This window comes from Bufo gargarizans, chromosome 4 (assembly GCF_014858855.1).
Source record: "Bufo gargarizans isolate SCDJY-AF-19 chromosome 4, ASM1485885v1, whole genome shotgun sequence".
Lineage (NCBI taxonomy): Eukaryota > Metazoa > Chordata > Amphibia > Anura > Bufonidae > Bufo > Bufo gargarizans.
Window position 1 is genome coordinate 444,844,580 of NC_058083.1, and position 25,385 is coordinate 444,869,964.

At 39.9% G+C, this 25,385-nt stretch overlaps 1 protein-coding gene across 1 annotated transcript in view; it reads left to right on the forward strand.

Annotated features, from left to right (window-relative positions):
• CCDC85A (coiled-coil domain containing 85A) overlaps positions 1–25,385 on the forward strand; it is a 453,722-nt gene that overhangs the window by 357,069 nt on the left and 71,268 nt on the right. The window contains exons 5-6 of the mRNA XM_044291572.1: positions 7,395–7,432; positions 11,837–11,846. Coding sequence (XP_044147507.1) covers positions 7,395–7,432; positions 11,837–11,846 — 48 coding nt within the window. The remainder of the gene's footprint in view (positions 1–7,394; positions 7,433–11,836; positions 11,847–25,385) is intronic.

The window sequence follows — 25,385 nt, forward strand, 5'->3', positions numbered from 1 at the left end:
TAGCAGGCAATAATAATCAGCTAAGCGTAATGGATGGAATATGCTCACCTTTGGGTGTTGTGCGTGTGTGAGCACAACATCCGTAAGGGTAGACACACAATGGGGGGGGGGGGGGGTCGGTGCTGCCGGTACCCTTTCAATCCCTTTGGATGGAGTTGCCAAAACTCCTAGGGACTGTTGAGGGCGCGATGAATGATTTGTGTGCGAACACACAATAGGGTATCTCTTTGGCGCACAGGGACGACCACGATTCGGAGATTGTTTTGGTATAAATGCTATTTATTGTTCAGTGGACTGAACAATAAATAGCATTTATACCAAAACAATCTCCAAATCGTGGTGGTCCCTGTGCGCCAAAGAGGTACCCTATCGTGTGTTCGCACACGAATCATTTATATAGTCAATAGGCGGTCGGGAAGTGGTTAAAGGCACAATTTATAACTGTTGTATCGGTACAATACGTGCGCTTATGAGATGAATTTTGCTATAAAATTAAGTTTGTGTGAAGGATGAAAATATTTTACACTATGTATTGAAATAAGACAAAATTTGCCCTGATCTCTGTAGTGTATTGAATTTATATTGTGAGAAATTACAAACCTTAAGAAAATGTTGAAGGAAACCTGTCAGGCTGAACATGGTGTCTGAGCTGTAGGCAGCATTTTATAGAGCAGGAGAAGCTTCAGGGAAAAGATTCAGTAAAACTTGTGTTTTTTACATTTATAATCCTGATCATCCTGGGTGTTGAAGTAAATGAGGCAGTGCTTTCAGTGATTGACAGCCTTCCCTCTATGACTGTGTATACAGAGATCGCTGTCAATCACTAATAGGACCGCTTCCTGGACTTCAAAGCCCAGAATGAGCAGGAGTGTAAATTCATAAAACACAAGTTATACTGAATATTTTCACATAAAACTATATATAACTCTATTTATCATCATCTTCTCTATAACATAGTGCTGGCAGCTTGCATTGAATTTTCAATGACAGGTTCACTTTGAGGGAAGACACATCTACTACAGAAATTTTTATTCATGGGGACTGGTGCTCTCATATAATGGCAGTTCACTCATGGTGAAGTATTGAATAATAATAAATGTGTAAATAAAAATATGTATAATGTAAAAATAAGGACAATATTACAAATATGGAATGATTGAGAGAGGTACATCTACAGTAAGTATAAGTTTATTAGTACATACAGTACAGCATAGAGTTACAGTAAATTGATTGAATATAAGAATATAATTAGAACCTTTCACCATGAAATGCAGTGCAATATGCAGCCAGCATTCTATAGAGCAGGAGGAGATGAGCAGATTCGTATATTATTTTATAGTAACATAGTAACATAGTAGTAACATAGTACATAAGGCCGAAAAAAGACATTTGTCCATCCAGTTCGGCCTGTTATCCCGCAAGTTGATCCAGAGGAAGACTCCTCTCTAGTAGCTATAGCCTGTAATATTATTACACTCCAGAAATACGTCCAGGGCCCTCTTGAATTCCTTTATTGTACTCACCATCACCACCTCCTCAGGCAGAGAGTTCCATAGTCTCACTGCTCTTACCATAAAGAATCCTTTTCTATGTTTGTGTACAAACCTTCTTTCCTCCAGACGCAGAGGATGTCCCCTCGTCACAGTCACAGTCCTGGGGATAAATAGCTGATGGGAGAGATCTCTGTAATGACCCCTGATATATTTATACATATTAATTAGATCTCCCCTCAGTCGTCTTTTTTCTAAAGTGAATAACCCTAATTTTGATAATCTTTCAGGGTACTGTAGTTGCCCCATTCCAGTTATTACTTTAGATGCCCTCCTCTGGACCTTCTCCAGCTCTGCTATGTCTGCCTTGCTTACAGGAGCCCAGAACTGTACACAGTACTCCATGTGTGGCCTGGCCAGTGATTTGTAAAGGGCTAGGACTATGTTCTTATCACAGGAATCTATGCCCCTTCTGATGCAACCCATTATCTTGTTGGCCTTGGCAGCAGCTGCCTGACACTGGTTTTTGCAGCTTAGTTTGCTGTTTATTAAAATTCTTAGATCCTTTTCCATGTCAGTGTTACCGAGTGTTTTACCATTTAGTATGTACGGTTGACTTGCATTTTTCCTTCCCATGTGCATAACTTTACATTTATCAGTGTTAAACCCCATCTGCCACTTATCTGCCCAAGCCTCCAGTCTATCCAGATCCCTCTGTAGTAGTATACTGTCCTCATCAGTGTAAATTACTTTACACAGTGTAGTATCATCTGCAAAAATTGATACTTTACTATGCAAGCCTTCTACAAGATCATTAATAAATATATTAAAGAGAATAGGGCCCAATACTGACCCCTGAGGTACCCCACTAGTGACAGTGACCCAATCTGAGTGTGTACCGTTAATAACCACCCTCTGTTTTCTATCACTGAGCCAGTTACTTACCCACATACAGATGTTTTCTCCCAGTCCGAGCATTCTCATTTTATATACTAACCTTTTATGTGGTACAGTGTCAAATGCTTTGGAGAAGTCCAGATATACGACATCCATTAATTCGCCGCTGTCAAGTCTAGAACTTACCTCCTCATAGAAACTGATTAAATTAGTCTGACATGACCGATCCCTCACGAAGCCATGCTGATATGGCGTTATTTGCTTATTTCTGTTGAGATGCTCTAATATAGCATCTCTCAGAAAACCTTCAAACAGTTTACCCACAACAGATGTTAAACTTACCGGCCTATAGTTTCCAGGGTCTGTTTTTGGCCCCTTTTCGAATATTGGCACCACATATGCCATGCGCCAATCCTGTGGGACATTCCCTGTCAGTATAGAGTCTGCAAATATCAGAAATAAGGGTCTGGCTATGACATTACTTAATTCCTTTAGGATACGGGGGTGTATGTCATCCGGTCCTGGCGATTTGTCTATTTTAATCTTTTTAAGTCGCTGATGTACTTCTTCCTGGGTCAGACAGGACACTTTTAATGGGGAATTTATTTTTGCATTCTGCATGTCATCTGACAATTTATTTTCCTCAGTGAATACATTGGAGAAAAAAATATTTAACAGCTTTGCTTTCTCCTCATCGCTCTCTGCGACTTCCCCCTCATTACTCTTTAGAGGGCCGACACCTTCAGATTTATACTTTTTAACATTTATATAATTGAAGAACATTTTAGGGTTAGTTTTACTCTCTTTGGCAATTAATCTCTCGGTCTCTAGTTTGGCCGCTTTTATTTGTTTTTTACATGTTCTATTTTTTTCCTTATAGTTTTTCAGTGCTTCCGTGCTCCCCTCCTGTTTCAGTGAATGATATGCTTTCTTTTTGTCATTTATTGCTTTCTTTACAGTTCTATTTATCCACATTGGTTTCTTTTTGTTCCTTAACCTTTTATTACCATACGGTATGTACCTCTCAAAATGAGAATTTAGGATGTTTTTAAAGATATCCCATTTTGTGGCTGTATTTTTATTTTTGAGGACTTTGTCCCAGTTAGTTTGGCCTATGGCCTCTCTTAGTTGGCTAAATTTAGCTTTTTTGAAGTTTGGTATTTTTGTTCCTCCCTGTAGAAACGCTCTTTTGAATGATAATTGGAAGGTTATTACTTTGTGGTCACTATTTCCCAGGTGTCCCCCAACCTGCACGTCTGTTGTTCTGTCCGGCCTATTGGTTAATACTAAGTCCAGTATGGCCGTCCCTCTAGTCGGGTCCTGAACCAGTTGGGAGAGGTAATTGTCTTTGGTTATTGCCAAGAACCTGTTTCCTTTATGAGATATACAAGTTTCAGTTTCCCAGTCTATATCTGGGTAGTTGAAGTCCCCCATAATAACCACCTCATTATGATTTGCCGCCTCGTCTATCTCGTTTAGTAATAGATTTTCTGTGGACTCTGGTATATTAGGTGGTTTATAGTAAACTCCTATTAGTAATTTATTGTTGTTTTTAGCTCCATGTATCTCTACCCACACTGACTCCACATGTTCATGTCCCTCACTTATATCTTCGCGGAGTGTGGGCTTTAGACCGGACTTTACATAAAGGCAGACCCCTCCCCCTCTCCGGTTTTGACGATCCTTTCTAAACAGACTGTAACCTTGTACATTAACCGCCCAGTCATAGCTATCATCCAGCCATGTCTCAGTTATTCCCACTATGTCATAGTTCTCCTCACACATCACTAATTCCAGTTCACCAGTTTTATTAGTCAGACTTCTGGCATTAGTATACATACATTTGAGAGGTTTATGTATATTTTTTACCCTACACCTTTCCTTCTGAACTGTTCTAGTCCCTCCTTCCATTCCTCCCACAGTCCCATTACTTTGCCCCCGGTCTCTATCTGCGCTATCTTCCCGTCCTATAACGTAATTACCCTCCCCCCCAGTCCCTAGTTTAAACACTCCTCCAACCTTCTAGCCATCTTTCTCCCCAGCACAGCTGCCCCTTCCCCATTGAGATGCAGCCCGTCCCTACGATAGAGCCTGTAGCCGATAGAAAAATCGGCCCAGTTCTCCAGGAACCCAAACCCCTCCTTCCTACACCAGTTCTTGAGCCACTTGTTAATCTCCATAATCTCCCGTTGCCTTTCTTGTGTGGCTCGTGGTACAGGCAGTATTTCGGAAAATACTACCTTTGAGGTCCTTGCCCTCAGCTTTTGACCTAAATCCCTGAAATCATTTTGAAGGACTCTCCACCTACCTCTAACTTTGTCATTGGTTCCGATATGGACCATGACCGCTGGATCTTCTCCAGCCCCTCCCAGTAATCTGTCAACCCGATCCGCGATGTGTCGAACTCTAGCGCCAGGAAGACAGCACACTGTTCGGCGATCACGGTCTTTGTGACAGATTTCCCTATCTGTTCCCCTAATAATGGAGTCGCCCACTACCAGCACCTGTCTGGCCTGCCCTGCTCTCCTGGTTCCCTGCTTACTGGAGCTGACATTCCCCTGACTGGCAGAGGAAGTGTCCGGCTGCAGCAGTGCCGTCCCCGGACTGACATCCCCCTCATCTGCCAAACGTGCAAACTTGTTGGGGTGTGTCAGATCAGGGCTAGCCTCCCTGGCACTCTTCCCTCTACCCCGCTTTCTAACTGTTACCCAGCTAGCTACCTCACTTTCCTCAGCCTCCTCTCTGTCACCCTCCCCCTCATCTACCCCAAAGAGTGCTTGCTCGGTGAGAAGCAAACTCTTTTGCAAATTATCAATGCCTCTCAGTGTTGCATCTTGCCCGTTTAGAGACTCGATTTGCGATTCCAAACGGGTTATTTGCTCACATCTAGAACAAATATATGCACCCTTGAACTCCTGTTCCAGGACTGCATACATCATGCAAGATGTGCACTGGACTGCGTTGTAAATTGTGCAACACATACTAAATGGGGATTACAACAGTAAAAAAGTAAAACAGTATATAAGATTCAGACCTAGACCCTGTCTGCTGTAGCCGAAGGGCTATGCAAAACCAAGCCAACAACACACAAGGAAATTATATCCAACCTTAGTTTGCAAACTCCTTTTCTTAAACTCCTTGTTTTTTTAACTCCACTTAATACGAAGCCCACTTAGTAGAGCAAGCCCCAGGAAGAGCAGGCTCTAGAGAGTTTTAGTGGGTCAATTTATAGCACCTGGTTGCCCAGGGCACTCCCCTTAATTAAGCAGAAAAAAAAAAAAAGGTTTAAATGGCAGTACTAGAATACAAACACTTAACTTTCAATGATCTCTGCTGCAATCCACACTCAGCCACCTGCAATCACTCCCACAAAACACCACACAGCACTAGAACTCCTTGTTTTTTTAACTCCACTTAATAAGAAGCCCACTTAGTAGAGCAAGCCCCAGGAAAAGATGAAGAAAACTTTATTTAATAATTTAAATATCTGCTCTTTCTGATCTGTGTAACTGTGCATATTCAGATAGAGGTCAGCCACTGCGTACAACTGAGCTCAGAAAAAGCTGATAATTTAGAGGGTGATTTTACATATTAACCGTATTTCTGGCACAAAGGTTATTTGCACCACAATCTTCGACTTTTCCCCGCTCACAACAGGTTTAAAAAAGAGGGCATGGCATAGATCGGGAGGGGACGGCAGGCTCGTCTCATTCATCTTTTTTCTACGCCCGTGTAGAAAACGGTCTAAATTTAAGCCAGCAAGGATGCTTTTCTACATTTAGGCCGGATGCAATGAAGTTATGGAGCTCTCATGTCACGTAGTGATGTGGGAGGGAACACCACACCAACAACAGGAGGGAAGGGAAAAGGAACTAGGCCTCAAAGCTAGGGAAAGAGAAACGGACACAGCCTATGGAAAGCCTAATCCCAGCCCTGACTCCTATCCGTATGAATGGACCTTAAGGGTAGTAATGTTCATACACTGGAACCTATGACCCTGGAAACCCTGAATTGCCCTGGAATAGTGTCAGGGCTTAAGATAACTGGTTCTTTCCAATATGAAGGAACCAGCGTCTCCCTGAGACCTAGTAACAAAAGACAGAGGGGAAACAACAAAATATAAAAGTGAAGTAACACTTAACTTCTGAAGTAAATGGAGGAGCAGGAACTCGTCTAAACTTACTAAATAGGGGAGTTGGAATGACATCTAAGCTACACCTGAGACAAGAGGTGTGGTCATTACCAGCAACCACACTGAAACCAGTGAAACTAAAGAGGCAGTCAGATCACATCACGTGCAGCCAGTCTCTTAGATCTTCTGACACCTGTCACATTAGAGACCGGCACAGGTGAGCACCTCTACATAACCTCTGCGGATCCACTGCCAGCTATAGGGCTTATTAGGACTGGCGTCTAAAATGTTTTCTTAATAAATGACCCCCACAAAACTATATATACAGTTAGGTCCATATATATTTGTACAGAGACAGCAATTTTCTAATTTTTGTTCTGTACTTTACCGTAATGGATTTTGAACAAAAAAATTCAGATGCAGTTGAAGTTCAGACTTTCAGCTTTAATTCAGTAGGTTGAACAAAATGATTGCATAAAAATGTGAGGAACTAAGGCATTTTTTAAACTCAATCCCTTCATTTCAGGGGCTCAAAAGTAATTTGACAACTTAAATAATTGTAAATAAAATGTTAATGTCACAGAGAGGTGTGGGGAATACACTCCACACTGAACACATGAGGGAAAAGGTACTATGCCTGGAAACTAGGGAAAAGGGAAAGGTTACCACCTGGTAAGTTCCTAAACCGAGCCCTGACTGCTAACAGTATGTGATGGCCAGAGGGTAGAGAAAGACGCTCATAGGGTGAGTATGTTCAATAAGTGGAAAATCCACTAAAAAAAGGGTTTTGTTTGCTCACCTTTTGTGGTTGCACCTAATTGGGTGCAACCCCAGTGACGGTTGTTTGTGGACGGTTCACAGTTGGTGCAGCCCAGATCTCTCGGGTTAGACAGTGGGAACAAGAAGAAAGGATGCTTTACTGTTTCGGTCGAACGTATGGAAAGTAGGAGGCGCACTATCACAACTGGATGATTTGTATGTTTCAGGTTTATTGGTAGACAACGCGTTTCGGGGTACTTCTGACCCCTTTATCAAGTCTAAAGGACACACCATATACAAAATAAAAATATATGAATAAACATTGGATGAGGATAAAATTGAAATTAAAGTTAAAATTGAATTAAGACTAGAGATGAAAAACATAACAATAGTAATAATGGTAATAATGATAATAACTGTAATAGCGATGAGACATCTTATATACAGTATAAGATAAAATGGACATACAGAAATGCTTGGGTGTATAAATAATACCTATAAATAAAATTGATATGCAATAATATATACTTATATAGATTCATAAAAAAAGGAGTGTAAATGAATATATCATTACATTTAAAAAGTGCGTATAAATTTTTTTTTTTTTGAATTGCTCTTCCTCCTATATATTATACTTGATGGAATGTGAATGCGGAATGCAGTATGTGGGCCATACAATACAGTCTTTGAGGGAGAGAGTAAACAAGCACTGCTCAAACATCATGCGGGGATATTTAAAGCACAGTGTCTCCCTCCCGACACTTTCTCTCTACCCACAGCAAAGATCCATCCAAATTAATAATTTCACCAATTGAACAAATTGCCGAAACTGCCCCGGATAGATTCAGGACGCTACAGAAAAGGGAGATGTTCTGGGTCTTTAAACTTCAAACCCTGGAACCCTACGGACTAAACAAAAGTCTTGAAAGCAAGTGTTTTAAAAAAAATACACCCAACCTGTTTCTCCCCTACCCTCCGTAACAGTATACTATCACTACCATTGCATACCACTTAATACGACCGTCCCCCATCCCAGCCAAATATAATTTATCATCCTGCATTAGTGACATCATCCTATAATCCTCCCAACACCCTTTCTGTATCATCAGCGCCACACAGACTTCAGTATTCATCACCACTCACTCCCTGCCTGCCGCACGGACTGCCGACCAAGCCCCGCCCCCTTCAAACAAAAGCCCCGTCCCCATTCGGACCAAGCCCGCCCCCTTTCGGACTCTCCTCCAATGGTGCGCCACCCTTCTCTCAATCCCCCATACTTCATGCGGTGACGAGCGTGCGCTGTGTGTGTCAGCGTTTACCTCGTGCTGCCAATACACCACCCGTGCCGCCGGCACCACTGACATAAGGTAATTCATAACTTCTCCTCCTCTTAAACAAACAACATTTATATATTACAGTTTGGGTAACCCACCATGGGTTCCCCAAACTAATAGTTTGTTTCTACTATCCTTTCATATCTTTTTATATATTCAACCCATATTTAACCCACTATGAATCATTAGGTCAACTGAATTAACTGTGTATATACAACAAGGTAATCACCAACAATGTTGGGATATTATGAACTAGTGATGGCACCTGCAACTGATCTCTGTGCATGTTAACATGCGTTCTCAGCAATTCCCTGCAACAAGTCAATTTTTCATTCTTCATCCATTACCTTCTGCACCCTTGTGTGGACACACGGATGTGCATATGGGTACGTATGTGAGCACGTTTGTTTGCGCACATGTGTGTGCACATGCGCTTCCGTGATGTATATTAAGAGCCCTCACATTGACATTATCTTCCCGCACGTCCCCGACTCCTTACACAATACTTTCCACTACCACACAACATTGTAGTTCAAATTATACTGCTATTTTCCACATTATGGTTTCTTTTTCAAAAATTGGTACCTGTCTTATTTTATAGAAAATAGGATTGACTTTGATCGCACTGTAGAAGAAAGAGGTTTAGCTTGAAGAATCTTAGACATATGATACTTTTATCCATCTCTTGATTTGTTATGCACAATTTCTAAATGTAATGATATATTCATTTATACTCCTTTTTTATGAGTATATATTATTGCATATCCATTTTATTTATAGGTATTATTTATGCACCCCAGCATTTCTGTATGTCCATTTTATCTTATATATAAGATGTCTCACCGCTATTACTGTTATTACCATTATTACCATTATTACTATTGCTATGTTTTTCATCTCTAGTCTTAATTCAATTTTATCTTTAATTTAAATTTTATCCTCATCCAATGTGTATTCATATATTTTTATTTTGTTTTGGTGTGTCCTTTAGACTTGATAAAGGGGTCAGAAGTCCCCTGAAACGCGTTGTCTACCAATAAACCTGAAAAATACAAATCATCCAGTTGTGATAGTGCGCCTCCTCCTTTCTATACGTTCGACCGAAACAGTCAAGCGTCCTTTCTTCTTGTTCCCACTGCTAACAGTATGAACAGACCTCAATGGTCTTCATACGCCAGAATCTAATGCTCTGTCTTATGCTACAGGGCCCAGGAAACAGTGTCTGGACAACTGGCGACCTGTTCCTTCCCAGCTTAAGGAACAGGGGACCCCCTCAGGCCAAATACCAAAAGGGAAGGGATAAACCACAAACAAACAAGAGGAAGAAATTACATTTAACTACGAAGTAGGAACTCAGAGAAGAACCAACACCAGTGCTTCCACAGCCAAAAGGAGCTATCAACCTCATAGCATGATGGGTGAGGCCAGACTAAATAGGAGTTGGAATGACCACTTAATCTACACCTGAGACAAGAGGTGTGGTCATAACCAGCAACAACATTGAACAAAGTGAAACCAAAGGGACTGTCAGATAACCTCACGTGCAGCCAGCCTCCTAGACCTTCTGACCCCTGTCACTGGAGGAACTGTGACAGTTAATTTATAATACTCGGCTGAAATCCCTTTGTTAGCAATGACTGCCTGAAGTCTTGAACTCATGGACATCACCAGACGCTGTGTTTCCTCCTTTTTAATGCTCTGCCAGGCCTTTACTGCAGCAGTTTTCAGTTGCTGTTTGTTTTTGGGCCTGACTGTCTGAAGTTTAGTCTTTAACAAGTGAAATGCATGCTATATTGCAGTGATGGCTAACCTTGCACTCCAGCTGTGGTGAAACTACGACTCCCTGAGTTCTGAGAGCAGCCAAGCAAGGGGGGCATCTTGGGAGTTGTAGTTTTACCACAGCTGGAGTGCCAAGGTTAGCCATCACTGCTATATTGGGCTCAGATCAGGTGACTGACTTGGCTATTCAAGAATTTTCCACTTCTTTGCATTAATAAACTCCTGGGTTGCTTTGGCTTTATGTTTTGGGTCATTGTCTATCTGTTTTATGAAACGCTGACCAATCAATTTGGCTGGATTTGAGCACACAGTATGTCTGTGAAAACCCCAGAATTCTTCCGGCTGCTTCTGTGCTGTGTCACATCATCAATAAACACTAGGGACCCAGTGCCACCGGCAGCCATGCATGCCCAAGCCATCACACTGCCTCCACCATGTTTTACAGATGATGTGGTATGCTTTGGATCATGAGCTATACCATGCCTTCACCATACTTTTTTCTTTTCATCATTCTGGTAGAGGTTGATCTTGATTTCATCTGTCCAAAGAATGTTCTTCCAGAAGTGTCCTGGCTTTTAAGATGTTTTTTTTAGCAAAGTCCAATCTAGCCTTCTTTTTCTTGAGGCTTATGAGTGACTTACACTGCGGTGAACCCTCTGTATTTTTATGCAGTCTTCTCTTTATGGTAGATTTGGATATTGATACGCCTATATCCTGGAGAGTGTTGTTCACTTGGTTGGCTGTTGTGAAGGGGTTTCTCTTCACCCTGGTAATTATTCTGCGATCAATCATCACTGTTGTCTTCCATGGGCGTCCAGGAGTTTTTGCATTGTTGAGGTCACCAGTGCTTTCTTTATTTTTGTAGATTTTGCCACTCCCAATAATGTAGCAATTTCGCAGATGTTTTTTTTCTGTTTTCACAGATGAAGGATGGCTTGTTTCACCTGCATGGAGAGCTCCTTTGACCGCATGTTCACTTCTCAGCAAAATCTTCAAAATGCAAGCACAACACCTCAAATCAACTCCAGGCCTTTTATGTGCTTAAGGCCTCTTGCACATGACTTTTTCAGTATTTTGCGGTCTGCAAAAAAACGGATCCGCAAAAAATACGGATGACGTCCGTGTGCATTCCGTTTTTTTATGGAACGGAACAACTGGCCCATAATAGAACAGTACTATCCTTGTCAATTATGCGGACAATAATAGGACATGTTCTATCTTTGAACGGAATGGAAATACGGAAAGGGAAGGCATACAGAGTACCTTCCGTTTTTTTGCGGATCCATTGAAATGAACGGTTCCATATACAGAATGCAAAAAAATGAACGTAAACGGGAAAAAAAGAGGCCTAGTTGAGAATGAAATAATGAAGGAATCGCCCACACCTGCCCATGAAACAGCCTTTGAGTCAATTGGCCAATTACTTTTGGTCCCTTTAAAATCAGGGTGCCACATGTAAAGGAGCTGAAACTCCAAAACCCTTCTTCCAATTTTAATGTGGATGCTGTCAAATGAAAGCAAAAAGTCTGGATTTTATGTCCTTGTCCATTATATAACTATAACTTGAATATGTTTTAGGAAACAGGTAATACAAACTAAATTTGTGTCAATGTCCAAGTTTATATGGACCTGACTGTATATAGTTTTCCCCAAAAACTTAATATCCTTCTACTCAGCTCCTCCTGCTCTATAGCATGCTGCCTGCAAATTTCATGGTTGACAGATTCACTTTAATGGAGGCTTCTCCATCAAGTTTTACTGCATAAACCATAATCCAACAGCACTGTTTCCACTGGGTCACATATATGCTTGTGCTAATCTAGCTTTTTGCAGCATGTTTCCTTATTTGTCTACATGAACAAGACATTTTACTTTTTTCAAGTCTCTGCTGTAAGCCTGTAGCTCAGTGTTCCTCCAGGCTTGGTGTGTGCTGGTGGTTCTCTACTCCTGGCTTTACCATCTTTCCAGTGAGGGCCACCCTTGTGGTCATAGATGTTCGATGTCATCCCGGTATCTCCTTTCCTTCCTGTCCCTATTTGTATGGAGTGGGTTATGTTCAGGGTGTTTGTATGTCTAGCTTGGTGTTACATGTCTGGTGGTGTTTGGTGTCATGTTTACTAGACTTTTCCCTGTCTCATGTTATTGCAGCTATGATGTCCTGGGTTCCTGTGTGGTTTGTGGTGTATGCTGTGTCCTTTAATGTTGGTGTGGACACCAGCACTTGTGCACGGGTTCCAGTCAGTCTGTGGCAGGTAACTGTGTTATTGGTTTCGCTTACCTGCCATCTCCTTAGCTGTATGTGTTTCCCTTTCCTTGCTTCTAGGCCTTTAGAGACTACTGTTGATCCATGTTGTGGATAAACAGGTCGTCTCCCCCTGCTCCTAAGTGAGGTATTTTCAGGGCGACTCAGGATATTAGGTATCCAGGGTATGAGCCGTCTCACCATCAGGGTATGCTCATACGGTTAGGAGTTAAGGAGAGTATTAGGGATGCAATAGGAGGTGACCTGCTCCCTGATCCCGGCATCCTGGCCTAGTTGCTACCATTATCCTTCTCACATTGTATGGTGGGGGTTTCCCCCACTCCCCGTCGTGACACTATGATTGTAAGGGAATAAATCTAGCCTGAGTTGCTGTTAACAGCAATATTGTCAGAGATATGCTTTACAGCAGCCACATGGGCCATAGGAACCTGTACCCCTGGAGATTACCCATTGACATTTATGGGAGAGTGTTCTAAGCAAGTTCTGTGGCCATCCCCTAATGTAGATGCTGAAAAGTGATTCTCAGGGATCAGGATGTTTTTGAAATATCTCAATTATAAGAACACATTCACTTTAAAGTGGTTTTCCAGTACTTGGATATTGATGGCCTATACTCATGATAAGACATCAATATTAGATCGTTGGGGGGGTCTGACACCCGTAAACACACTAATCAGCTATTTTAGTCAGCTGACACCACCCACCAGAAAATATACAGTGGATACAGACAGAAGTAGAAGGCTCTATCCCCTGAGTATTGGTCAAGCCAGGGTGCTGCAGCTCAGATCCCAGTTAAGTGAATGCTGCAGTATGCCGGCACTGTAAATTAAACAGTGGATGGAGTCTTCCAATCTCTGAATAGTTTCTGGCACCAGAGGCTGTCAAAAACTGTTGGACCAATTCTATTCTGAGAAAAGATCATCAATATCTACATCTCAGAAAAATCTTTTAAGTTTAACTTATATTAAAGAATATTGGAGTGCTTTTCTCACTAGGGCAATTTATTTTGATAATTTAAATGCAACTACAGAATATCATATCAATTCTGAAAATCAGTGTTTGGATTTCACCTGATGTTGCACGTTGTTCAAGCTGACTATATCAAGAGACACTGTGCTTTAGTAAGCCATATAAACATAACAAATGCCACTTGCCAATTGAGTATATTACAGAGGTTATCCTGTGATTAACATACAAAAATGAAAATCAGACATCATATAGTATAAAATTTGATATCTTGGTATCTTGAGCTAGAACCAGCCTTGTACATCAAAATGGATCCAGAGATCTCCCTATTCATTGGTTCAACTGCTCTGCTAGATTTATTTCAAGGTGGCAGCTCGTTGGGGCATGTCCTTTCGGCTGCAACTCTTTCCCTATTGCAACTCAGGGAGTGTCATTTCTGCTGCAGCTCTCTCCCTATCACAGCTCAGGGGGGTGTCCTTTCTTCCGCAGCTCTTTCCCTGTAACTGTCACAGTAGATGCAGCTGGTGGCAGTTGAAGGATGGAATTGAGAGCATGTATGTCCACCTCAACGATGTAACTGAGAAGAACAGAGGCATTAGAGAAGAACAAACAGCAGGTGGTGCTATATAGATAGATTTTATTGAATAATTTAGTGGCAATAGTACATATTTAATAACATACAATTTCAAAAGTATTCTGGTCTAAGTGATGCTTTCAGGTATTTACCACTTTGTACATGATAGCTAGGGTTAAGCGAATCGAAGTATCCGAAATGGACTTTGATCCAAATTTAGGGAAAAATTGTACTCGCCGCAAAGTGGAATTTTCTCATACTTTGTTGTAACTAATCAATTTCCCCTAAAATGGCAGTAAAAAAAAACAAAAAAAAACATGCTCACCTCATCCATTTGAGCTCGAAGAGGCCGCCTTAGCCATTTTGATTGAAGAAATTGTGGAATTTTGTGCACAGTGACATCACCACACTGGCCAAAGTGATGACATGAGATTTTTCGGGGTGTCTTCAATCAAGTTGGCCATGGTGCCCTCTTCATATTCAAATGGATAAGGTGATTATTATTTATTTATTTATTTTACCATATTAACCTCTGAATGACCTCACTATTATTCTCTGATGGGTGAATGGGGCATTGGAGGGATTTAATGATGGGAGGGGAGGCACAGTGACCGTTCCCCATCATTGCGCCCCCTACTACAAAAATAATGTGCTTTGTGACAAAATAATTAATCATAAAAGCTAATTTCCTTGTGAAATTCAGTGACGCGACCAAATCGAATTTCTAAACTTCGTTCAACACTAATGATAGTCGTACAGTGGCAACAGAACAGGTGATTTTCTAGGAACTGGATACCTATGCTAATAGATCCACATTATCTATTACTAACGTATTGTTCTTATTCCTATTAAGTGGCGCTACTGTTCCATTCTTCTTTCTCAGGAAGTTTTCAGCGTGATTGTTATACAATTAGGAGCCCCTATATTCTAAAGCATAATAATTCCCATAGATGTGAAAGTCACAGCCAGATAGATATGTAGGTTGCAGTTATTTATGGAAAAGGTCTTCACAGCTCCTCATCTAAACAATGTGCACATGCAAATACATAGCACAACAGTATGCCTCATTTATCCCCAACATCTCTTTGTAATAATGATAACTTGTCTAAAGCCCTATCAAGGTTTACATTTGGAACTGTCTTTGTTATAATAGATGGTGAAATCTACGGATAATAAATGTTCCCAAACACGTATATTTCCACTCCCACTACAGGAAAAATATTTTGCTAAATATTATACGCAACAGAGGAAAGATATTATACTGTAAAACTGATGGAATAATCTATGACTCTGATCAATGCCTGTAAACTTGAATGATAGATTAACCCGCGCAGATACAGACAGTGCAGACAGTTAATATTTTTATGTAAATTAAATTCTACATAATTTTTTCATTGTGTATTTTACCAAATTGGCATAAAGCAGTGAGGAGATAAATAGATCATGAACATGACAGCTTTATGCTCGCTTTAAACTTTATGATGATGTATGCTGCCATAAAATGTATACCTCATCACACTGAATATATTACTTTCCTTGTAATGGTAAAGCTCTGAATTTATGTCATTATTTTTTTTTTTTTTTACACCAATTCAAAAATATGTTAACTAATTATATCTGTTATATCAATTGTCATTGTGCATGTGTCAACCTTCCTGTACCAGAAAAATGGTGCCATGGGGAATGTATTATTCATTTTTTTTCTAATAGCAAAAGTTTTCTTTTTTAAGCCAGACTCCATTCTACTCTGAGAACTTAGGGTTCCCACACCCAATAATATTTGGCGGGGGTTTTCAAGTGCAATGATTGTTTGTTGTTTTTTTTTTTTTTTGCGCTTGCCTCTAGTTAAGAGGAAAATCGAGAAAGCAAGTGGGCCTTTATTTCATAGGAGAGTGGCGAGACAGTTACACAAATGTTTAATAAATGCTCTTGGGTTCTTGTCATTGACAGTAAGGCCCCTTGCAGACGAGCGTGTCCGGATTAGGTCCGGATGCGTCCCGGTGCATTGCGGCAAACCCGCAAAAGTAGGTACGCAATTGCAGTCAGTTTTGACTGCGATTGCGTTCCATTGTTCAGTTCTTACAATGTGTTTTGCAGACCCGGGTTCAAGGTTGTGTAGATTGTATTATTTTCCCTTATAACATGGTTATAAGGGGAAATAATTGCATTCTGAATACAGAATGCTTAGTAAAATAGGGCTGGAAGTGTTAAAAAATAAATACAATTTTTTTTTACTTACCTTAATCCACTTGTTCGCGCAGTCGGCATCTTTTTTGTCTTCATCTGTGAGGAAAAGGACCTTTGATGACGTCACTATGCTCATCACATGGTCAGTAACATGATCCATCACCATGGTGATGGATCATGTGACAGACCATGTGATGAACGCAGTGACATCATCAAAGGTCCTATTCCTCACAGAACAAGACAGAAGAGATGTCTCTCCCCATCCCGATCATCACCTAGCAACCGTGTGTGAAAATCGCACCGCATCCGCACTTGCTTGCGGATGCTTGCGATTTTCACGCAACCCTATTAATTTCTATGGGGCTTGCGTTACGTGAAATACGCACAAAGAAGAGCATGCTGCAATTTTCACGCAACGCACAAGTGATGCGTGAAAATTACCGCTCATGTGCACAGCCCCATAGAAATGAATGGGTCCGGATTCAGTGCGGGTGCAATGCATTCACCTCACGTATTGCACCCGCGCGGAAATATCGCCCGTGTGAAAGGGGCCTAACAGTGTACCAATGTGAAAGCTGGTAAAAAAATCTGGCCATAAGTAATGCCTTTAGTCTTTGAGACCCTGCAACTAGTATCTATACAGATGTAGCTGAGCTAAACTTGACTCAGATAACACATGGCACAGCGTTATCTTGGTTATCTCATGATGAAAGCCATTGAAAAGTTAATTTTTTTTTTCCTAGCCATTCTTTACTTAACGCGTTAATCGTCAAGTTTAGCTCGGCTGCAAATGTACGTATATGATTAATGTTGAGCACGAATATTCGAACCATGAATTTTGCGAATATCGCCACTTTGAGAATTCATGAATATTTAGAATATAATGCTATATATTTATATTCGCAAATAGTGTTGAATATTCTAATAGCAAATTTATCGCAAATATATTACATTGCCGATTTTTGCAATCAAGTAAACAATGACTAGAGGTCACAAATTCACACAAGTATCGCAAATTCGAATATTGCCTATGCCGCTCATCACTATATATAATGCAACTTTGCTATTAATGATTCTATTGGTAGCTAAACCACGCTGGATTTGCAAGATAATCTGGGAACATGGTTCAATAATAGTCATGCTTGCCAGTTGGTTTTAGCTGGTTGTAATATATTCAGAAAGGACATCGTAGAAAATATGAAGTTGATGTTTTATGTTGAAGATGGTATAAAAGCCAATTCATTACAAAGTGCACAAAGGAAATTGAAAGTTTATTAGGCATGATTAATTTACACCTTTATCGGACCAGATGAGACCAGCTAGAAAAATGGTTTGTAGATAAAATTACTAATATGCCATATATATGTGAAAGAGCTTTTCTTTTTTTGACTCCACATAAATAGATAGATAGATAGATAGATAGATAGATAGATAGATAGATAGATAGATAAATAGATATTTGTATTATTAAAAAAAACTTTGCATTTCTATTATATTAATAATGGGTCAAGGTATACATTATATCAGTTATATTACAACAGTTCAGCCAACAATCCTTATATATATCTTATTTTTCAATTACTTCTGGGTGAGATTCAATGCCAGACACTTGGACAGGGTCATGGAACTTTCAGCGAGAAATAGATTACTTTGACTTTGACAAGTGCTTAATTAGCCCCAAGATGCTGCTTGCGCAGACGTAATTAGAAATGTAATTAAATAAAAGAACGTTTGTGATCTCTGATAAGACCTTGCTTGTCACTGATCTCTTCTTGTTCTCTGAGAGCACTTTCTGAATTTGCTACTGTTACATTGTAACGTAATACGTATGTATGCCATGGAAAAGGTGAGGCCCACTGGGCACAGTTATTAATACTGTTGCTTGGACAAGCTTTGGGACTTTGTGAAAGCTGTCATTATTTTAAGAGATGTTTTGTAAACTTTTTCCAACTTTTCAGACAAAGTAGTACCTGCAAATCTACAAATCGTATTCTTTCTACTTTCACTAGAAGGAGCTCACTGCAGATGGATCTATATTGATTTCAGAGTAATCTGTATAGACATACAGTACTTGCTAAAAATGGAGACACATGACACACCTGAGCAAATTACTGCAGTCAATATTGATACATCCCATAGTTTTCTTTTTTACAATCATCATTTTTTTTCAAAAATTGAAGATGGTTTTTGTTATGTTTACATGACAGTTTACATTCATATCTATCTATCTACAGTTGTAAGAAAAAGTATGTGAACGATATGGAATGATATGGATTTCTGCACAAATTGGTCATAAAATGTGATCTGATCTTCATCTAAGTCACAACAATAGACAATCACAGTCTGCTTAAACTAATAACCCACAAAGAATTAAATGTTGCCATGTTTTTATTGAACACACCATGTAAACATTCACAGTGCAGGTGGAAAAAGTATGTGAACCCTTGGATTTAATAACTGGTTGAACCTTCTTTGGCAGGTATAACTTCAACCAAACGTTTCCTGTAGTTGCAGATCAGACGTGCACAACGGTCAGGAGTAATTATTGACCATTCCTCTTTACAGAACTGTGTCAGTTCAGCAATATTTTTGGGATGTCTAGTGTGAATCGCTTTCTTGAGGTCATGCCACAGCATCTCAATCAGGTTGAGGTCAGGACTCTGACTGGGCCACTCCAGAAGGTGTATTTTCTTCTGTTTAAGCCATTCTGTTGTTGGTTTACTTCTATGCTTTGGGTTGTTGTCCTGTTGCAACACCCAAGCAATCTCAAACAGCTGATCGGCAGGGGTCCCGGGTGTCACACCCCCACCGATAAGATACTGTTGAACTATCTTAAGGTCATTATAAGAGGTCACTTTGTTATTGGCAGATCTATCAATGGCTCTGTTAACATGGAGACTCCATCATGGACATCCATTACAGATTCTACAATAAATAAAATTAGTTTTTTGTCTACACGTTGCCTTTACTTCTTTTCCACATGCATTGTCTTATCTATCAAGCTATGTCGACATATCTATAAAGCCATGAGCTGATTCCACACCTCAGTGTGTGTTTTTTTTTGTATTTCATTGTAACAAGTAGATATGAATTTCAGGGAAATTTTGATATGCCGTGAAGCTGAGTTTCCTCGTGCTTCGTGGTAACAAATCAATTTTCCCTGAAATAGTTGTTAAAAAAAAATGTTTTTGTTTTTTGAGTGCAAAGAAGCCATTGCGGCTATCTTGATTGAAGATCACGCGTGAAATCTTGTGCGCGGTGACCAATGACATCACCACGCCGGCCAGCATAATGACATCATCATCACGCACCGCAATTTCAGGGAAAATTTGATTTGCCGTGAAGCCAAGTTTCCTTGTGCTATGTGGTAAAAAAATTTTTTTCCCTGAAATGGTGGTAAAAGAAAAAAAACAAACATACTTACCTCATCCATTTGAGTGCAAAGAGGCCACTGCGGCCATCTTGATTGAAGATCCCATGTGAAATCTTGTGCGCGGTGACCTATGATGTCGCCACACCAGCCAGCCTGATGACGTCATCACACACCGCACTGAAATGGATGACTATAGGTCATTACTTTTAATGGCAAGACAACCTCTTTAAGGTCTTAATTGGATTTATTCAAAATTTATGCTCATGGCATTTTTTTTTTTTGTATACCACATGTTCTGATGGATCTGTAATGGGATCATATTCAGCCCATAGAGGTTAACGAGTTGACATATGATGAAAATTACAGGCCTCTCTCATCTTTTTAAGTAGGAGAACTTGCACAATTAGTGGCTGACTAGATAAAAAAAAAATTTGCCCCACTGTATATATATATATATTTCACAAAGATAGGACAGCACCACTTGTAAGAGAAGTCAGGTGCAAAAATCCTCAAATCTTAGGCAAATCGGTCATCAAAATGGTTGTAGTTTTCCAAAAAAGAGGCAGCACTCCAAGATAAAGGTGAAATGACCCGCTTTATTCCCCTCTGCAACGTTTCAACTGCTCATCGCAGACGTTGCAAATCCACCTCCAGCTTAAACGAATCGACTTTTGTGGAAGGACAAAATGACAATCCTTTAGACAATAAACCCATTTGTGTATGTGACAAAGGGACAGAGTACATATTTACCACTGTAGGTTTGAAAGCTGAAGACTCTTCCACCCCTACTGATTGCCCTTCTTGCGAAGTGCCTTTTGTTTCTGAGATCTCAGATTTTTGGAGTTTCCTCCACTTGTGGCGCCTCCTGCCTCCCCGTCTGGTTCTTTTAATGTTGGCCCCTGGCCCAAAAAAGGTGGTGAAGGTAATACAGTGTCCATTGTAGACGTAGTTGTCATGTTATTTTGTTTCTGTTTTATTCTACTTTCAGATTTTATCGGATCTGAAAGAAACTTTTTTCCAGTTTTTCAAGTTTATTACCACAGCGGCAGAAAATGATGGCTATTGTCTATGGCGTTTAGTCCCATATTAGATGAATGGGGTTGGAATTACAGCTTTCACTGTGAAGGAAAGAAAAAGTGGATAAGCCGTGAATGGAAGTTGCTATTTAGCTACAGAAGATATATAAGGGTGGATATTGGCTTAAAGGATATAGGGTGTTAACAACACTCTGTACCTTGGAGCCATAACAGGTGTGTGGGGATGGTCACTCACGTGACACAACCACATATACCGCACCTTCTCTAGTTAAACTTATTCTATGCACTGTCCCTTTAAGGGTTTTCCAATATTTATGGCTTAATATCCGGGTTTTACAGTATTCATTCATACAAATTTAGCTATTAGTATTTGACAACCTGATCATTCCCTATGTGGTACTTTATTTCCCTGCAAAGGTCTCATTGCGGTGCTTTGTCCGACCCTGGAGGTTTGTGACATGCCTGTTTTGGTGGACGCTTCCGGGTTGCCGAGCGACGGCTCATATGACTTGTCATGTGATCCTGTGGCTGGGCGTAGGGGCGTCGCCATCTGACCTGTCACGCTTCTGGGGAGGGTCCTGGCTGCTGGTGCGTGCATCGTGACTGACGTCACACTTCAGGGGGCGTGTCATGGGTTGTATGCACTGGTTGCCTGGCTACCAGGCATGCGCAATGGAGGACCGGGGACGCCGAGACAGACGCCATCACAGTACTCCGCTGTGTAAGTTTATCTTTTGTAATATATGCGGCCAATTGACCGCCACTTAGCACATTAGGTGATCACTTCACTTAAAGCAAAAGGCACTTTATGAACATGGCTATTTATGTTTGTGATCTTTGGAAGATTATTGATTATGGTTTCACAATGTATATGCACTAATGATTCGACATATGCTGTATATAATGAATTAACACTGAATCATGTATTTCTGATATATTCCTATGTTTTTTATATAATTGATTATGTAATTGTCACTTACTCTATTAATTGACTCACAAGGCTTTGTGGGTATAAATGTGGATACTTTGACACCAATTGTTATGCTTGAGAAAGACTGCAATGAGCAGAGGGGAAAAAGCGGGTAATTTCACCTTTATCTTGGAGTGCTGCCTCTTTTTTGGAAAACTACATATATATATATATATATATATATATATATATATATATATATGTAGTTTTCCAAAAAAGTGGCAGCACTCCATGATAAAGGTGAAATTACCCGCTTTTTCCTCAAGTCAACAAAAACTGGCTGGACCATTAGTGCGCTAGTGCTGGAGAGGGATTCACCAAGTTACTTCTTATTTTACATTCCACGCTTTGAGTATCTTTTTAAATTCTCAAAAACTTTTTAACCCCTTAACCCTTTCAGCCCGGGGACGATTTTTTTCAAATTTTGTTTTCCATTTTCATTTTTAAATCTCTGCTTTCCAGGAGCCATAACTTTTTTTTATATTTTCACTGAAATAGCTGTATGAGGTCTTCTTTTGTGCAGAACAATTTGTACTTTCTAATGACAGCATTTAATACTGCATACAGTATTTAGCGATGAGCGGCATAGTCAATATTCAAATTCGTGATATTTCGCAAATTTTTGGCCAAATATTTGCCATAAATTCGCAAATTCAAGAATTTGTAATCTCCAGTCATTGCTGACTTGATTGCGAAAATCGTCAATGTAATATATTCGCGATTAATTCGCAATTAGAATATTCAACACTATTTGCTGATACGAATATATACCACTATATTCATAAAATTCGCAAATTCTCGAAGTGGCGTTATTCGCAATTAAAATTCGTGATTTGAATATTTACCCTATGTGGTAAACTTCACCTGTCACCTTCATTCTACGGGTCAGCACAATAAGGCCTGCTGCACACGACCTTTTTTTGTTTCAGTAGTGTTTACATTCCATTTTTCCGTTCCGTTTTTCAGTTTGGTTTCCATTTGTGATCCGTTTTTTGCGGATCACAAATGGAAACGGTAGCATACAATAATGTTTAAACAGTAAGTACATAAAAAAATTGGGCTAGGCATAAAATTTTCAATAGATGGAACGGATACGGAAGACATACGGATGCAGTCAGGATCTTTTTGCGGACCCATTGACTTTAATGGAACCACGGAACATGATTTGTGGGCAATAATAGGACATGTTCTATGTTTGTACAGAATGGAAATACGGAAACAGAAGGCATACGCAGTACCTTCCGTTTTTTTGTGTACCCATATAAATAAATGGTTCCGCATACGATCTGTTTACTGAACGCAAAAAATGGAATATAAATAAAATAAAAAAAACGTTCGTGTGCAGGAGGCCGAAGGATACTTTCACACTAGCGTTTTTGCTACATCCGGCAGGGTTCAGCAAAACTGCTTCCGTTACTGATAATACAACCATCTGCATCCGTTATGAACGGATCCGGTTGTATTATCTTTAACATTGCCAAGACGGATCCATCATTAACTCCAATAAAAGTCAATGGGGACGGATCCTTTTTCTAATCTATTGTGGCAGAGAATAGTCTTGCTCCGCATCCCAGGACGGAAAGCAAAATACATACATTTTGGAGCCTTCTGTTCTGTTCAGTTCAGTTTTGTCCCAATTGACAATGAATGAGGACGAAACTGAGGCGTTTTTTTTCCTGGTATTGAGGCCCTATGATGGAACTCAATACTGGAAAACGTAAACGCTAAAGTATCCTTATCTAGTTTTTTCTTGTGTTACAATACAAAAAATAAAGCTTTGGAAAAAAAAAACGTTTTGTTTGCATCATTATATTCTGAACTTTATAAATGATTTACAATTATGCCTATGAAGCTGTGTTGGGGCTCATTTTTTATTTTTTTTGCAAGGATTTACTGCTGTAGTAGCCTCAGATTCTTCAGAGGAACTGAGGCTACTAGAAGGAATGAACGGCTCCCCAAATTCCTCACAGGAGAGCCTTTTCGGCTATGGGAGCCCAGCGCTCCTGGGGAATGCCGCTTAAGATGGCGTGGTCACAATTGTCTATGATCAGTTTTAATACTGATAACAGACATGAAATCTGGTGGCTATTGTGTCCTCTTCGCTCTACAGTGGGTATTTACTCTTTCAACCATACATGTATGACACTGGTCAGGAAGGGGTTATTGACTGAAATGTGGCAGATTTACTGTGGCATTTAAAACTTATTGATTAAAAAATTGTGGTATAGAATGCAAAAAACAGCAATTATGCAATTTTTTTAGGTTTTGCTTTTGGATTTCATTTTTACAATGATACCATACAGTGCAAATGACATGGGTAAGGCTTATTTTAACAAGCAATGTAAAACAAGTAAAAACTTATTATCTTCCATCCGTGTTGCATCAGGATTGTTTCATACTGCCTTTAGTTTGTTATTGGCATCAGTGGCATCAGTTGTAAATGAGAAAAAAAAGGAGAGTAAACACCCAAAGTCAGCTAGTAACTATGAGTGAAAAACAAATCAGATACAGATGGCATCCATGTTCTTTCAATTTTTTTCACTCAGTGACTTAAATAGTCCAGTCCGGAATGGAATATGGATTAAGGTAGAGCACAGTGCGTAAGTATTGATTGGATGGAAGGTCATTAATAAATTATATTTGAATTGGCCCTTTGACTTTAAATGGGGTTTCAGCCTTAGCTGACTTAAATGCAATGCTAGAAATATTTACATATAGATGGCCTGTCCTGTAATCAGATCTGCTGCTTTCACCACACGTGACCATGCCATGGCCCCAGGTCATTTATGGTCAGCTGTAATGACCACCTTTGCTCTATTTCATTGGGATAAACTCAACCCAGTGGCCCGCCTTTCATGGGGTCATGCTACCACAATACTGTACATCAGTCTCTTATTTTCTCCTCTTAAGGAAGGAGTTTAAACTTCATGGAGCTATGTTGAGGGGAATAATCAGACCTGCCCACTTTGTTGGCATTATGCTGCAAAACTAAGTGCCATGACCATATGACTTAGTGAAAGAAGGAGAATGGTGCATCTGATCAACAGAACGAACATCTACATCTGAGTAATCCTGGCATTACATTTGAGCTAGATAAAACAAGTTTTTTTCTTGGAAAACCCCTTTTAATGTATCCGTTTTCAGTCTGTGCGCTGTGTGTTCTAAACTTGGACAGCATCCAGACAGGAAAATCAATCATCTGCATAAATATTAACATTAGAGTTATTTCTGGTCCTGGAAGTTGCAGCAGGAGCAGGTTGTGTAATATAGCCCTGCTTCTGCATTGGTCTTGTTAGTGCACTCACAATACCCCCAAGATCAGCATGATGAAAATGTTTAAGACAGTGTGGGAACTAAGACTTGACCATAACGCACATTTCATTCACAGGTTGGAAAGAGGTTTTATGGGATATACTATATTCAAAAATGATCCAGAATTCTTGTAGAAACAGCACAATTTTGTCGATGAGTTATGTCTGGCATTGTAGATTACCAACTTTTTTTCAATGGAACAGACAATTAACAATACCAAGGTTTTCCTGGAAAACAGCAGCTATGATATTCTTATTTCATGCAATCCCTTTTAATATTATTTCTAAGGTGTTCTGTTTTTTATTTTATTTA